The following is a 16759-nucleotide window of genomic DNA, read 5'->3' as shown; positions in this document are numbered from 1 at the left end:
AAGACTCCTAACTCTGGGAAACGAACTAGGGGTGGTGGAAGGGGAGGAGGGCGGGAGGTGGGGGTGACTGGGTGATGGGCACTGAGGGGGGCACTTGACGGGATGAGCACTGGGTGTTATTCTGTATGTTGGTAAATTGAACACCAATAAAAAATAAATTTATTATTAAAAAGAAAAAAAAAGAATGACAACCATAACAGTGACAACTGAACTTACTCTCATGCTATGTCTGCTGAGTACTAGATATGTGATTTAGGCATGACTGCCATAGAATCACAAACTTCTGCTGCTATATTTCCTTCCCTCCTTCCATGCCTCCATCTCTCCCTTTTCTATGGAACTTCTTAGTCCCCATTGTCACATGGGTTTGCATCCAGAAAAACCCTGCTCCCACCCCCAAGCCCACAAACAATGCAAATCTCCAAAGAGTGAACATTCTCTCCCTTTCAAACATTCTAAGATTCTGGAGAAATTAAATTTTAAGGCACATTCACAGTTTTAAAAACAAAGGTGAAAAATGTAAAGAAACAGAAGTATTACACGCTCTACAAACTTCTGAATATCCAGTTACCCACATTTGTTCAGATGGTCACAAAGAACATTCAACAGAAAACTAGCCCCAAAAAGATGCAAGAGGAAGAAAGGGGTTCTATGGTGAAATAAGTTTGGAAACCATAGCATAGTACAGTTCCATTTTTTTCCATACAAACGGCAGAGGCAAAAAACTACCCTCTGCTAATAATTGAGCAAACTATGCTTTACAAAAATACAAATTAGTAACTAGCTTATAATTTATGTAGGTGTGTCTAACACAGTCATCACAGCTCTTGACTTATCTACCTCAGAAGGTTATGTTGTCCCAAAGCATTCTAAGAAACCAAAAAATCTTATCTTTAAACTGATATTCAAAAATCTCTAATCAGTAACTCAGATCCAAGTGGAAAAACCCACAAATTCATGTGTGTTTGTGTATGTTGAGTCTAGATCCCTGACTTGTAGATTATTACCCTCATGAAGGGAACAGTAATCAGAATGGCCACATACCAGCTGCCGAATATATTCCTGAATGGAGTTTGGATAGACAAGCACAGTGACAGCAACCAAGGTGTTGAGGGCGAAGTCAAAGATCTGGTAACAGAAGAATGGGATGATCCACGCTGCGCGTTGCTAAAGAGGAGAGAAAAGATGGTGTTAATGTGTTCAATATCATAAAATATTATTTTTTTGCAATTCAGACAAATCCTTTCTTAATCTGGAGGAAATTGGAGGACAAGAAATTCAATAAGCCAGGTCATGATGACAATTGGTAAGCCACACAGAGGGTCACTAAACAAGCCTCAGTGAACATTTCTGAGACTATAGCAATGGTTTTCCACATAATAAGAGACTTATTTTTTTATTATTTCATTTATTTATTTGACAGAGAGAAGGAGAAAGAACACAAGCAGGGGGAGTGGCAGGCAGAGGAAGGGGAGAAGCAGGCCGCCCCTGAGCAGGGAGCCAGATGGGGGGCTCGATCATAACCTGAGCCGAAGGCAGATGCTTAACCAACTGAGCCACCCAGGCACTCCTTAATAAGAGATTTAAGCTCCCAAAGGTTCTTAGAGGAAACTGAGAATCATCACTTCTTCTTTCTTATAAAGTATAAAGGACCAAGGAAAAGGCTCAGCCTCTTCTTTCAAAGCCACTTACCTTGTATGCTCCATAAGTGGCCATGGCACATATTAGGATCATGAGAAGAGAAATTGCAATCGCAATGCACATGTCTGCCAAAAGGTTAGGAAAGAAAAAGAAAATCAGTAGTAGATCCACTGTTCTAACAATTTTCGTCTCTCTTCAAAGGCATTTTGTTTAGAAACCAATTATAAGCAAGAACTTTAGATTAAGTAAAACACCGGGAGCACTTTTGGAATTTGAGAAAATGATACTTAATGGATATAAAATGTCCAAAAGAAGTTCTCCCTAAGTCATATAAATATCTATAGATAACACACTGACTCGCATATAAGTTTATTTTGAAAATGGGAAAGAGAGGGATGCCTGGGTGGCTTAGCGGTTAAGCATCTGCCTTCAGCCCAGGGCCTAATGCTGGAGTCCCAGGATCAACTCCCACGTCGGGCTCCCTGCATGGAGCCTGCTTCTCTCTCTGCCTCTCTTTCCCTGTGTCTCTCATGAATAAATAAATAAAATATTAAAAAAAAAAAAGAAAGAAAATGGGAGAGAGATATTAAAGAAAATGGGAGAGAGATATTGAGATGTTAAAAAAAAGTTTGGTCTTCTGAATCCACTGAATTAGATATATAATAAATTAGATATTTTTAAAATGTGAGTGTCTAACTTGTATTTTACAAATTCATGTGTGTTTTGTTTGTGCTCCTATTAAAACCCTCCTCTGGCTTCCCATTTCACTTAAAATAAAACCTCAATTTCTTATCATAGCCTTTACATCTGCAATTCTTCTAGAGCATGCCTACCTCCCCAATCTCATCTTGTACTTTTCTGGCTTCCTACAACCCAGTCATACCACTTGGTTTGCTAAGTACAAGGAGAATTTCCCATCATAGGGCCTTGCATTTGCAGTTCCCACTGACTGGAGACAACGTCACTCGCATTTTCACAGAAGTAAGCATTTTTATTTGTTTTTTTAAAGATTCTATTTATTTGTTTTTTGTTTTTTGTTTTTTGTTTTTTTTTGATTCTATTTATTTGAAGGGAAGAGAGAATGCGCATGAGCGGAAAGGTGAGGTGCGTGGCTGAGCAGGGAGCTGGATGGGGGGCTTGATCCTAGGACCTTGAAATCATGACTGGAGCCAAGGCCAATGCCCAAGCTCAAAAGAGTGAGCCAGCCAGGCGCCCCTAACTCCTTTTCGATCATTCAGGCCTCAGCCCAAACATCCACATCTCCAATAGCTCTTCTCTGAGTATTCTAGGTAATACAGCCCTTCCAATTCCTCCCACGTCAATGCCGTATTTTTCTTTATAGCACATATCACTACTATCTTACTTATATCTGTTGCGCATTAGCTATCTCCCTCTGCTAGAGGACGCTTTCTGAGGAAAAGAACTCTATCGTGTTTACTACAACAACCCAACAACATATACAAGATGCCCACTACAGCAGCCACTAGCTACACGTGGGCACTGAGCACTTGCAATGTGCTCAATCTGAATTGAGATATGCTGTAACATTAAAATCAAAGTGCTGAGAAAACCACACAGCCTCCCTAAAAAGTACTGGAGATCAGTAGGTACTTGCTATGTGCAAAACCTATTAGAATTGATAGTAATCTCAGGCAAAAGTTTATTATTTTCTTGTCAAATCAGACAGTTTCCAAATTCTGTACAAGCATATTTTATAATGAGAAAAAAATTAATTTAATGGAACCAGGCCATTTATAGGATATTCTTTACTTCACAGGTCTTAAAAGAGACAGATAGGTAGACAGACAAACTCAAAGCTGTATTTTAAATTTTTAAATATTAATATAACCTATGAAAATTAATATTACCTGCATATCCTATTCTGAAGTAAAAAGAAACTCCAGGACTAAATCTCACATAATCATAAACAATGTTTAAATGTACATCTTTCTCAAAGAGAAATTTAAAAGGCACAAATAAAAGTCATGAAATATCCTATTACCATTCACAATGATATACTATTTACCATTAAAAAAAAGTTGATTTGAGATGAGAAAATTTTTAAAATTCTGTTTGTACAAATCTTACACCAACCATACTGACCAGACTGAGTATATGACAAGCATGTGAACTTGATTCTACTTAGGTAGAATCAAAGTGTAAATCAAATGAAAACACAGAGCAGGTAAGATAAAGCATGCTTACATGAATTCTTTCCTAGCAAACCAGAGCACATGCTGACTCCTCTGAAATAATGTGTAGTACACCACAGTGAACATAAGCTACTCTGAGGGATTAAAATTCATTCTTTTTGTTTATTTTATTTTTTCAGTAGGTGTGTAGAGCCTAACGTGGGGCTTGAACTCAAGACCATGAAAAATCAAGACCTGAGCGGAGATCAAGAGTTGGACGCTTAACTGATTGAGTCTCCCAGGAGCCCCTAAACTTCATTCCTTTTAATTATGTCACAGGTAAATGAGGATTCTTTTTTTTTTTTAAGATTTTTATTTATTTATCTGACAGAGGGAGACAGCACAAGCAGGGCGGGCATTGGGAGAGGGAGAAGGAGAAGCAGACTTCCTGGTGAGCAAGGAGCCAGATGCAGAGCTTGATCCCAGGACCCCAGGATCATGACCGGAGCTGAAGGTAGATGCTTAACCAACTGAGCCACATAGGCACCCCTAAAATTCAACTTCCTAAAACGACTGGTGGGTACACAGATACTTGAACCATTATTTGGTATTCTGTAAATACTGTTTTATGCCTATTCACTATAGAGATAATCCATAAAAAATGAAAAACTCGAAATTATTATTAATGGAGAGGAGGGGCAAGACGGCGGAAGAGAAGGGTCCCCAAGTCACCTGTCTCCACCAAATTACCTACATAACCTTCAAATCATCCTGAAAATCTACGAATTCGGCCTGAGATTTAAAGAGAGAACACCTGAAACGCTACAGTGAGAAGAGTTCGGGCTTCTATCAAGGTAGGAAGACGGGAAAAAGAAATAAAGAAACAAAAGGCATCCAAGGGTGAGGGGCCCCGCAAGGAGCCGGGCGGAGGAGGGGGCGAGTGTCCCCAGGACAGGAGAGCCCCGTCCTGGAGAAGCAGGAGCTGCACCAACCTTCCCGGGCGGAAAGGGGCTCGCAGGGAGTTGGAGCAGGACCCAGGAGGGCGGGGATGCCCTCGGGCTCCCTGGGACACTAAAGACACCTGCGCCTGGGAGAGTGCGCCGAGCTCCCTAAGGGCTGCAGCGCGCACGGCGGGACCCGGAGCAGCTCGGAGGGGCTCGGGCAGCGGGAATCCCACAGCGCAGGCCCCGCAGCACAGGGCGCCAGGACACAGCCCAAGATCCGGCCTCCCCCCGGGACAGGCAGAGGCCAGGAGGGCCCAGGACAGCAAGGACGCTCCTGCCCCGAGCTGAGCAGATCAGCGGCCCCGCCCCGGAGCCTCCAGGCCCTGCAGACCGAGAGCTCCGTGGTGACTGCGGGAGCTGACTCCAGGGCTCCAGAGCTGCCGCCGCCACTGTGGTGGTTCCTCCTGCGGCCTCACGGGGTGAACAACCCCCACTGAGCCCTGCACCAGGCAGGGGGCACAGCAGCTACCCCAAGTGCTAACACCTGAAAATCAGCACAACAGGCCCCTCCCCCAGAAGACCAGCTAGATGGACCAGTTCCAGGGGAAGTCAAGGGACTTAAAGTACGCAGAAACAGAAGATACTCCCCCGTGGTTTTTGTTGTTGTTGTTGTTGTTGTTATTGTTGTTTTTTATTTCTGATTGCTTCCCCCACCCTTTTTTCCCCCTTTCTTTCTTTTTCTTCTCTTTTTTGCTTTTTTTCTTCCTTTTTTCTTTTTCCTTTTTCTCTTTTCTTTCCTTCTTTCTCTCCTCTGTTTCTCCTTTTCCCAGTATAACTTGTTTTTGGCCACTCTGCACTGAACAAAATGACTACAAGGAAAAGCTCACCTCAAAAGAAAGAATCAGAAACAGTCCTCTCTCCCACAGAGTTACAAAATCTGGATTACAATTCAATGTCAGAAAGCCAATTCAGAAGCACTATTATACAGCTACTGGTGGCTCTAGAAAAAAGCAGAAAGGACTCAAGAGACTTCATGACTGCAGAATTTAGATCCAATCAGGCAGAAATTAAAAATGAATTGAATGAGATGCAATCCAAACTAGAAGTCCTAACGACGAGACTTAACGAGGTGGAAGAACGAGTGAGTGACATAGAAGACAAGTTGATGGCAAAGAGGGAAACTGAGGAAAAAAGAGACAAACAATTAAAAGACCATGAAGACAGATTAAGGGAAATAAACGACGGCCTGAGGAAGAAAAACCTACTTTTAATTGGGGTTCCTGAGGGCGCCGAAAGGGACAGAGGGCCAGAATATGTATTTGAACAAATCATAGCTGAAAACTTTCCTAATCTGGGAAGGGAAACAGGCATTCAGATCCAGGAAATAGAGAGAACCCCCCTAAAATCAATAAAAACCGTTCAACACCTTGACATTTAATAGAGAAGCTTGCAAATTCCAAAGATAAAGAGAACATCCTTAAAGCAGCAAGAGACAAGAAATCCCTGACTTTTATGAGGAGGAGCATTAGGGTAACAGCAGACCTCTCCACAGAGACCTGGCAGGCCAGAAAGGGCTGGCAGGATATATTCAGGGTCCTAAATGAGAAGAACATGCAACCAAGAATACTTTATCCACCAAGGCTCTCATTCAAAATGGAAGGAGAGATAAAGAGCTTCCAAGACAGGCAGGGACTAAAAGAATATGTGACCTCCAAACCAGCTCTGCAAGAAATTTTAAGGGGGACTCTTAAAATTCCCCTTTAAGAAGAAGTTCAGTGGAACAATCCACAAAAACAAGGACTGAATAGATATCATGATGACACTAAACTCATATCTCTCAATAGTAACTCAGAACGTGAACGGGCTTAATGAACCCATCAAAAGGCTCAGGGCGTCAGACTGGATAAAAAAGCAGGACCCATCTATTTGCTGTCTACAAGAGACTCATTTTAGACAGAAGGACACATACAACCTAAAAATAAAAGGTTGGAGAACCATTTACCATTCAAATGGTCCTCAAAGAAAGCAGGGGTAGCCATCCTTATATCAGATAAACTAAAATTTACCCTGAAGACTGTAGTGAGAGATAAAGAGGGACACTATCTCATATTTAAAGGATCTATCCAACAAGAGGACTTAACAATCCTCAATATATATGCCCCGAATGTGGGAGCTGCCAAATATTTAAACCAATTAATAACCAAAGTGAAGAAATACTTAGATAATAATACATTTATACTTGTTGACTTCAATCTAGCTCTTTCTATACTCGATAGGTCTTCTAAGCACAACATCTCCAAAGAAACGAAAGCTTTAAATGATACACTGGACCAGATGGATTTCACAGATATCTACAGAACTTTACATCCAAACTCAACTGAATACACATTCTTCTCAAGTGCACATGGAACTTTCTCCAGAATAGACCACATACTGGGTCACAAATAGGGTCTGAACCGATACCAAAGGATTGGGATTGTCCCCTGCATATTCTCAGACCATAATGCCTTGAAATTAGAACTAAATCACAACAAGAAGTGTGGAAGGACCTCAAACACGTGGAGGTGAAGGACCATCCTGCTAAAAGATGAAAGGGTCAACCAGGAAATTAAAGAAGAATTAAAAAGATTCATGGAAACTTGTGAGAATGAAGATACAACCATTCAAAATCTGTGGGATGCAGCAAAAGCAGTCCTAAGGGGGAAATACATCGCAATACAAGCATCCACTCAAAAACTGGAAAGAACTCAAATACAAAAGCTAACCTTACACATAAAGGAGCTAGAGAAAAAACAGCAGATAGATCCAACACCCAGAAGAAGAGAGTTAATTAAGATTCGAGCAGAACTCAAGGAAATCGAGACCAGAAGAACTATGGAACAGATCAACAGAACCAGGAGTTGGTTCTTTGAAAGAATTAATAAGATAGATAAACCATTAGCCAGCCTTATTAAAAAGAAGAGAGAGAAGACTGAAATTAATAAAATCATGAATGAGAAAGGAGAGATCACTACCAACACCAAGGAAAAACAAACGATTTTAAAAACATATTATGAACAGCTATATGCCAATAAATTAGGCAATCTAGAAGAAATGGATGCATTCTGGAAAGCCACAAACTACCAAAACTGGAACCGGTAGAAATAGAAAACCTGAACAGGCCAATAACCAGGGAGGAAATTGAAGCAGTCATCAAAAACCTCCCAAGACACAAGAGTCCAGGGCCAGATGGCTTCCCAGGGGAATTCTATCAAACGTTTAAAGAAGAAACCATACCTATCCTACTAAAGCTGTTTGGAAAGATAGAAAGAGATGGAGTACTTCCAAATTCGTTCTATGAGGCCAGCATCACCCTAATTCCAAAACCAAAGACTCCACCAAAAAGGAGAATTACAGACCAATATCCCTGATGAACATGGTTGCAAAAATTCTCAACAAGATACTAGCCAATAGGATCCAACAGCACATTAAGAAAATTATTCACCATGACCAAGTAGGATTTACCTCCGGGACACAAGGCTGGTTCAACACTTGTAAAACAATCAATGTGATTCATCATATCAGCAAGAGAAAAACCAAGAACCATATGATCCTCTCATTAGATACAGAGAAAGCATTTGACAAAATACAGCATCCATTCCTGATCAAAACTCTTCAGAGTGTAGGGATAGAGGGAACATTCCTCAACATCTTAAAAGCCATCTACGAAAAGCCCACAACAAATATCATTCTCAATGTGGAAGCACTGGGAGCCTTTCCCCTAAGATCAGGAACAAGACAGGGATGTCCACTCTCACCACTGCTATTCAACATAGTACTGGAAGTCCTAGCCTCAGCAATCAGACAACAAAAAGACATTAAAGGCATTCAAATTGGCAAAGAAGAAGTCAAACTCTCCCTCTTTGCCGATGACATGATACTCTACATAGAAAACCCAAAAGCCTCCACCCCAAGATTGCTAGAACTCATACAGCAATTTGGTAGCGTGGCAGGATACAAAACCAATGCCCAGAAATCAATGGCATTTCTATACACTAACAATGAGACTGAAGAAAGAGAAATTAAGGAGTCAATCCCATTTACAACTGCACCCAAAAGCATAAGATACCTAGGAATAAACCTAACCAAGGAGGTAAAGGATCTCTACCCTAAAAACTATAGAACACTTCTGAAAGAAATTGAGGAAGACACAAAGAGATGGAAAAATATTCCATGCTCATGGATTGGCAGAATTAATATTGTGAAAATGTCAATGTTACCCAGGGCAATTTACACGTTTAATGCAATCCCTATCAAAATACCATGGACTTTCTTCAGAGAGTTAGAACAAATTATTTTAAGATTTGTGTGAAATCAGAAAAGACCCCGAATAGCCAGGGGGATTTTAAAAAAGAAAACCATATCTGGGGGCATCACAATGCCAGAGTTGAGGTTGTACTACAAAGCTGTGGTCATCAAAACAGTGTGGTACTGGACAAAAACAGACACACAGATCAATGGAACAGAATAGAGAACCCAGAAGTGGACCCTGAACTTTATGGTCAACTAATATTTGATAAAGGAGGAAAGACTATCCACTGGAAGAAAGAAAGTCTCTTCAATAAATGGTCCTGGGAAAATTGGACATCCACATGCAGAAGAATGAAACTAGACCACTCTCTTTCACCTTTCATTTAGAAAGATCTAAATGTGAGACAAGATTCGATCAAATCCTAGAGGAGAACACAGGCAACACCCTTTTTGAACTCAGCCACAGTAACTTCTTGCAAGATACATCCACGAAAGCAGAAGAAACAAAAGCAAAAATGAACTATTGGGACTTCATCAAGATAAGAAGCTTTTGCACAGCAAAGGATACAGTCAACAAAACTCAAAGACAACCTACAGAAGATATTTGCAAATGACGTATCCGATAAAGGGCTAGTTTCCAAGATCTATAAAGAACTTATTAAACTCAACACCAAAGAAACAGACAATCCAATCATGAAATGGGCAAAAGACATGAACAGAAATCTCACAGAGGAAGACATAGACATGGCCAACATGCATAGGAGAAAATGCTCTGCATCACTTGCCATCAGGGAAATACAAATCAAAACCACAATGAGATCCCACCTCACACCAGTAAGAATGGGGCAAATTAACAAGGCAGGAAACCACAAATGTTGGAGAGGATGCGGAGAAAAGGGAACCCTCCTGCACTGTTGGTGGGAATGTGAACTGGCGCAGCCACTCTGGAAAACTGTGTGGAGGTTCCTCAAAGAGTTAAAAATAGACCTGCCCTACGACCCAGCAATTGCACTGTTGGGGATTTACCCCAAAGATACAGATGCAATGAAACGCCGGGACACCTGCACCCCGATGTTTCTAGCAGCAATGTCCACAATAGCCACACTGTGGAAGGAGCCTCGGTGTCCATCGAAAGATGATGGATAAAGAAGATGTGGTTTATGTATACAATGGAATATTCCTCAGCCATTAGAAATGACAAATACCCACCATTTGCTTCAACGTGGATGGAACTGGAGGGTATTATGCTGAGTGAAGTAAGTCAATCGGAGAAGGACAAACATTGTATGTTCTCATTCACTTGGGGAATATAAATAATAGTGAAAGAGAATAGAAGGGAAGGGAGAAGAAATGTGTGGGAAATATCAGAAAGGGAGACAGAACATAAAGACTCCTAACTCTGGGAAACGAACTCGGGGTGGTGGAAGGGGAGGAGGGCGGGGGTGGGGGTGACTGGGTGATGGGCACTGAGGGGGGCACTTGTCGGGATGAGCACTGGGTGTTATTCTGTCTGTTGGTAAATTGAACACCAATAAAAAATTAATTTATTAAAAAAAGAAATTATTATTAATGAAAAAAGCAAGATGGATGTTCATTGTACACGAAACTTTTCTGAAAGTTTGAATTTTTTTCAAAATAAGTATTTGGAGGAAAAACAATGTCCTCACACTAAATCCACACGAAATTGTAAATCACATCCTGATTTCAAACACATTAAAATGCAAGCAACAGCAACAACAACAAAATTCATCATCAGAGCAGATGCAGGTGAGAAAACACAAAAGGAAGCGCACTCGGTGCTTCAGCTATTTTAGTTCCCACTCAATCCCCAGCCAACTCGGAAGCTCAAACAAATCAAAGCAATTTGGGGGCTGGGGGAAAGTGGGGCATGGTTTGCCAGGGTGGCTCAGTGGGTTAGCAGTCAATCAACTCTTGGTTTTAGCTCAGGTCGTGATCCCAGGATCATCAGATCGAGCTCTGCACTGGGCTCTGTGCTCATCACAGTATTTGCTTGAGATTCTTTCCATCTCCCTCTGTCCCCTCCCCTGCTTGCTCACTCTCTCTCTCTAAAATAAATACATCTTTAAAAAAATAATCTGCAGGCTTGATGTATCAAATTTTATTTTATTTTTAAAAGATTTTATTTGAGAGAGAGAGCATGTGTGGGAGTGGGTGGGCACAGAGGGATAGAGAGAAGCAGGTTCCCCACTGAGCAGGGAGCCGGTGTGGGGCTCAATCCCAGGATCCTGAAATCATGACCTGAGCTGAAGGCAGACACTTAACCAACTGAGCCACCGAGGTGCCCTGGCTTAATGTATCTAATTTTTAAAAGACATTTAGCACAGTTCTTTATTCTTGCAGACAAAGTGGGGAAACATGCAGGAGGCAAAATAGCTGGTTAGGTGGAACATCCAATTGAACAAGTGAGTAATTCTACCAGAGGTCTTCCATTTGCCTTTCACCATCCAGTTCTCTGGCCCAGGAGGCAGACCCTTATGGGCTCTAACAGCCTCTCTTACCCTCTGGCTTAAGTGGAGTCCAGCTAGTATGGAGCCCAGACATAAGATCAAAGGGAAGCTGAGGTTGCCTTTGGTTGGCTGTGGCCCTAGACCAGAAATCACTGATCCTGATGCAGAGGTTAACCCTGTATGAGTCCCTCATTCCCAGCTCCAGTAACTATAGCCTCCACCCCTCCTTCAGGTCTAGAGATAGTAATTGCTGGCCTTGATTATCCAGATCACTTAATTATCCCTAGTGGTCGTCTTACATCTACATCTGTGTAAAAAAATATTGAGAATTTTCATTGAATTATCTTTTTTTAAAAAATAAGCGAGAGGCACCTGGGTGGTTCGGTAGTTGAGCATCTTCCTTTGGCTCAGGGTGTGATCCCAGGGTCCTTGGTTCGAGTCCTGCCACCAGGGTCCCCGCAGGGACCCTGCTTCCCCCTCTGCCTGTGTCTGTACCTCTCTGTCTCTCATGAATAAATAAAATTTAAAAAAAAATAGAATAATAAGCAAGATGTAGTCAATGTGTAAAATATGCAACTTTTTGAGCCACACAACTTAAAGATAAATACACAGATGGGAGGACAAGAGGGTGAATGGATGAAAAGAAAGGAACCAGGATGGTTCCTATGGCTTCACTTCCTCTGCTGCTGCATATGTGTGTCTATTTCCTTAAGACTGTTGGGATTTTTATGCACAGTAGACAAACTGTGCAGACTGACTGCCTAGTGTATGTGGAGGATCTATCTGGAGCAAGTAAGTAGCTGGGGGCCCTTTCCAAATGACAGAGCAAGGAGAGCTCTACTCTGTAGTGCCAAGAGCCATATGGAAAGCCTGGTCATTCTTTTTTCCTATTTCTTAGATTTTTAAAATTAATTACTTTATGTATTTAAGAGAGAGAGCACATGGGGTGGGGGTAGGGACAGAGGGAGAGGGAGAGCCCAGTGTGAAGCCCAACTCAATCTCACGATCCTGAGATCATGGCCTGAGCTAAAACCTAGAGTCAGACACTCAACCAACTGAGCCACCCAGGCACCTCATTCTTAGATTTTTATTTTTTATCAAAACTTTCAAACATATAGAAAAGTACAGTGAATCACCATCACCTTTTTGCTTATATGGTTTCATTTTGGATCACTTCATTTCTGTCTATTCTATCACTGGTGGGAATCTGGATTGTTTCCAATTTGGAGCTGTTATAAATAAAGCTACTAAGACCATTTTTACACCTGGCTTATGATGGACACAAGCACTCATTTCTGCAAGGTCCATATCTAGGAGTGGAACTGCAGAGTCACAGGGTAGATGTATATTTAGCTTTAGTTTTCCCAAAAATGGTTGTACGATTTATACTCCCAGCAGCAATCTGGGAATTCCAGCCATTCCACATCTTTATCAGCAGAGGTGGTATTATCAGTTTGGTTAGTGTTGGCCACTTTGGAAAGGGGCAGTGCTTCACTACTGTGCTTATAATCTGTATTTCCCTTACAACTAATAATGTGGAGAATATTTTCCTGTTTATTGGTTCTATGGATATCTTCTTTTGTGAAGTATGTGTTTTTCTCTCATTGATTTCACCCAGAACTATTTATTGAAAAGATCATCTTTTCTCCAATAAATGTAGTGGTGTCTTTATCCTAAATCGGGGGGGGGGGGGGGGGGGGGCCCATATATGCTAACCATCAATTCTTTATTATTTTTATGTACATTTCCTTCTTTATGCCAAGCATGTCTACTTGGTAAATAAAACTAAGTTTGACTGAAAAGACATATCTCCTGCAAAATTAACCAGAAATTAATTTGACTGATGGGCTCTTTGGCACCACGCACAGCACTGATACTTCCTGCCACAATTCTTGGCGAATCCATTAAAATTTTACAAATAAAATGCCATGAAGTCTACTTCTACTCAAAGTAAGTTATGAGTGTATAATACCAAATGCCACACATATATGCTTTTTAATTATTATCCTTTGGCCCTCTAAGTCAACAGATTGAACTATTTTTTTCTTTGACTTTTTATCCTGAAATCATTTTGGACATATAGGCAAGTTACAAGAACAGTAGAGAGTTCAAGTATACCCTTCATCCTGCTTCCCCTAGTAGTAACCGTTTATCATCAAAACCAGGAAATTAACATTTATATGATACTATTAATTAGACTACAAAACTTAGGTAAATTTCACTTGTCTCCCCCTTAATGTCCTTTTATTATTCCAAAATCCAATCCAGGATCTCATACGACCGACATTAGTTGTGTCTCTGTAGTTTCCTTGAATTGATGACACTTCCTTATTCTTTCCTAGTATGGTCAATTTGGGAGGTGGGGAGGAGGGTGTAACATAAAAATACATACTTATTTATAAATTATAAATATGTATTGTCACTAATATTTTTGCATCATATAAAATATATATTAAAATACAAATGTTAAAGGGCTAGATTTTTTTTTTTAAAGAAATCTATATATTTTCTTTCTTTATCCCACTGGATTCTCCCATATGGCTCTTCCTGATGTAAATAACACATCTTCTTCTCCCAGATCGTTTTAGTAAAATACCATATGGAAAAGTGAAACACATTCCTGCTCTGTCCTTCTGGATAAAATCTGCAGATGGCCACAACTATTCCAAAAAGATAACAACTTAAAACTGCTACTTAAAGCAATTGATTATGCCCATTTCAAGGATTATTTAATTCTATCCATATGTGAATAAAACATAGAAAGGCTTGTCAAACGCGATAAAATTTGACCTACAAATTTGTTTTAAAAAGGAGATCAGGGGCTCTTGGGTGGCTCAGTGGTTGAGCGTCTGCCTTCGGCTCAGGTCATGATCCCGGGGTCCTGGGATGGAACCCCACATCAGGATCCCTGCTCAGTGGAGAGCCTGCTTCCTCCTCTCCCTCTACCCCTCCGCTCTGCTCATCCTCTCTCTCTCTTTTGCTCTCTCTCAAGTAAATAAATAAAATCTTTAAAAAAAGGAGACAAAAGCATGTGAAAAGGAAATGTAAGCGGAAAGAAGTTAAAAAAAGATTTACTCAAGTGAATATCTACTCTTTTGTACCTTTTTATAACATGTGATTCAAAAGACTGATAGTCCTAACCATAATTACAAACTCTTCATTCATTTCCTTCAAACATATGAGATATGAGAGAAAACTCAAATGCACTGGAATTAATATCCAGGACATTAGAGAACAATTACTATTTTAAACTCTTAAGTCCCAGCAAGTCTTCGAAGTCAGCTAAATTAAGCCTATACTGCCAGAGGCTCATTACCAGCTTAATCTCTGGGAATTAGAGCAAGGCATATAGTGTTACTGTTCGATTCAGAGAGAACCATAGCTGTATCATTTAAAAATTCTTTTTCTAACCTCAATTACCTTAGAAATGGAATCCTGCTACTGGAAACAGTGAAAGATAATTTGTTTTTAAATGCCAATCCAAAAAATAAATAAATAAATAAATAAATAGAATAAATATCAATCAAACATTATACATATAGACTACATGGTCTTTTAGCTAAAGGGAGGGAAGGCAGAGATATTAATTTAATATTAACAGAACTCATTACCCTTTCTGGAAAATCTGTAAAAGTAACAGGGTCATTCAAAATAGACAGAAGGAGCAATGTTATAGCAGAAGCCTCATCTCAGTCTGACAAGGTCCCACACTCCAGAATATAATGTCCTGATTGCTTAGTACATATTACAAAGTTACGGTAGTGGAAGGTGACAGATAGAAAGCATCTCCTGGGGGCATTTGGATGGCTCGGTAGGTTGGGCATCCAACTCTTGGTTTCGGTTCTAGGTCATGATCTTAAGAGCATGAGACTGAGCCCTGTGTTGAGCTCCACGCTCAGCAGGGCGTCTGCCTGTCCCTTTCACTCTGCTCTTTTTTTTCTCTCTCTGTCTCTCTCTAAAATAGATAAATAAATCTTTAATAAAAAAGAAAAGAAAGCATCTCCTGGTTTTCTATTTACTTCAGTACCAGTTCCTCTCAGGCTCCTGTTCTGACCTCTACTGTTGGCGCTCCTACAGGGCACAATCTGGGACCCCTTTCCTTTTCCTTTCACTATGTCCTTAATATAAATACCATTTTAGGCTGATGTGCTCAAATTTACATCAGCCCAGACATTGGGTTCTGGGTTACAGAGCCACCCCCCATTTTAATCTCTCTACTCTAAGACAGCTCATATTCCAACTGGACCATACCTAAATAAGAATGGTTAGTAAAAGCAAAATATATTGAGCATTTACCATGGCCCAGACTGCATTCTAAGCATTTTTCATGCACTAATTGATTTAATCACCATGACTATCCCATGAGGCAGATACTATGATCAACCCTATCTTGCAGACTGGGAATAGAAGGCACACTAAGTTAAGTAGCCCCATGTTAACACATTTAATACATGGCACAGGGGATCCCTGGGTGGCTCAGCGATTTGGGGCCTGCCTTCAGCTCAGGGCATGATCCTGGAGTCCTGGGATCAAGTCCCACATCAGGCTCCCTGCATGGAGCCTGCTTCTCCTGCCTGTGTCTCTGCCTCTCTCTCTCTCTCTGTCTCTCATGAATAAACAAATAAAAATCTTAAAAAAAAAAAAAACATGGCACAGTCAGGATTCAGACTAAGGTCTTTTGCTTCAGAGCCTAGACTCCTAACGAACGCAGTGAATCACTTAAAGCAAAGTCGAGCTCCCTCCGTCAGGTGTACTCTCATCTCCTGACTCCAGATTCTCTCACCTCACTGAAGCTCAGGTCTTTTATTCAAGCTGGAAAGCAGGGATCATCTTGGATTCCTCCCTTTCCTTTCTTACCCACACTAACAAGGTCTATCAATCCTACCTCCAAAACCCACCCTCTTCCTTAACCTCAGTACAGTCTTGGATCACAGGGAAACACCTCCAAACTAGTGTCCTGGCTTCTGTGCTCACACACCAGTCTCCTAAATGCATCCTCTTCTTAGCGATGAAAGGAATCTGCAGAAGACACATCAGTGCATAACCACTGAATTCTGAAAACCACTGAATAGTGATTTTTCTGACCCTGAGAATAGAACCCACAAGCCTCATGGTCTTTCGAATGTTCCTGGTCTATGCCTAAAACCCATCTCGAGTCGCTCTTTCCCCACCTTACTCATTTTGCCCCAACATTTTTTTTAATGCATTTATAGGTCTCCAATTAAATTTGCATGATCTTTTGTTTGGGATTATGCACAATACTGCCCCTTTAAGTGTGGACACA

The 16759-nt window shown here is 40.9% G+C and overlaps 1 protein-coding gene across 2 annotated transcripts in view; it reads right to left on the bottom strand.

Annotated features, from left to right (window-relative positions):
* The window catches only part of LAPTM4B (lysosomal protein transmembrane 4 beta), an 86010-nt gene that overhangs the window by 38235 nt on the left and 31016 nt on the right, over positions 1-16759 (bottom strand). For both annotated transcript variants that reach the window (XM_038555130.1, XM_038555131.1), the window contains exons 3-4: positions 1693-1766; positions 1045-1167 (exon numbers count right to left, since the gene is read on the bottom strand). In XM_038555130.1, coding sequence (XP_038411058.1) covers positions 1045-1167; positions 1693-1766 — 197 coding nt within the window. The remainder of the gene's footprint in view (positions 1-1044; positions 1168-1692; positions 1767-16759) is intronic.

The sequence above is a fragment of the Canis lupus genome, chromosome 13 (genome assembly GCF_011100685.1).
Source record: "Canis lupus familiaris isolate Mischka breed German Shepherd chromosome 13, alternate assembly UU_Cfam_GSD_1.0, whole genome shotgun sequence".
Taxonomy (NCBI): Eukaryota; Metazoa; Chordata; class Mammalia; order Carnivora; family Canidae; genus Canis; species Canis lupus.
Note: the sequence above shows the minus strand (reverse complement) of the source record. Positions and strands in the feature narration are given on the sequence as shown.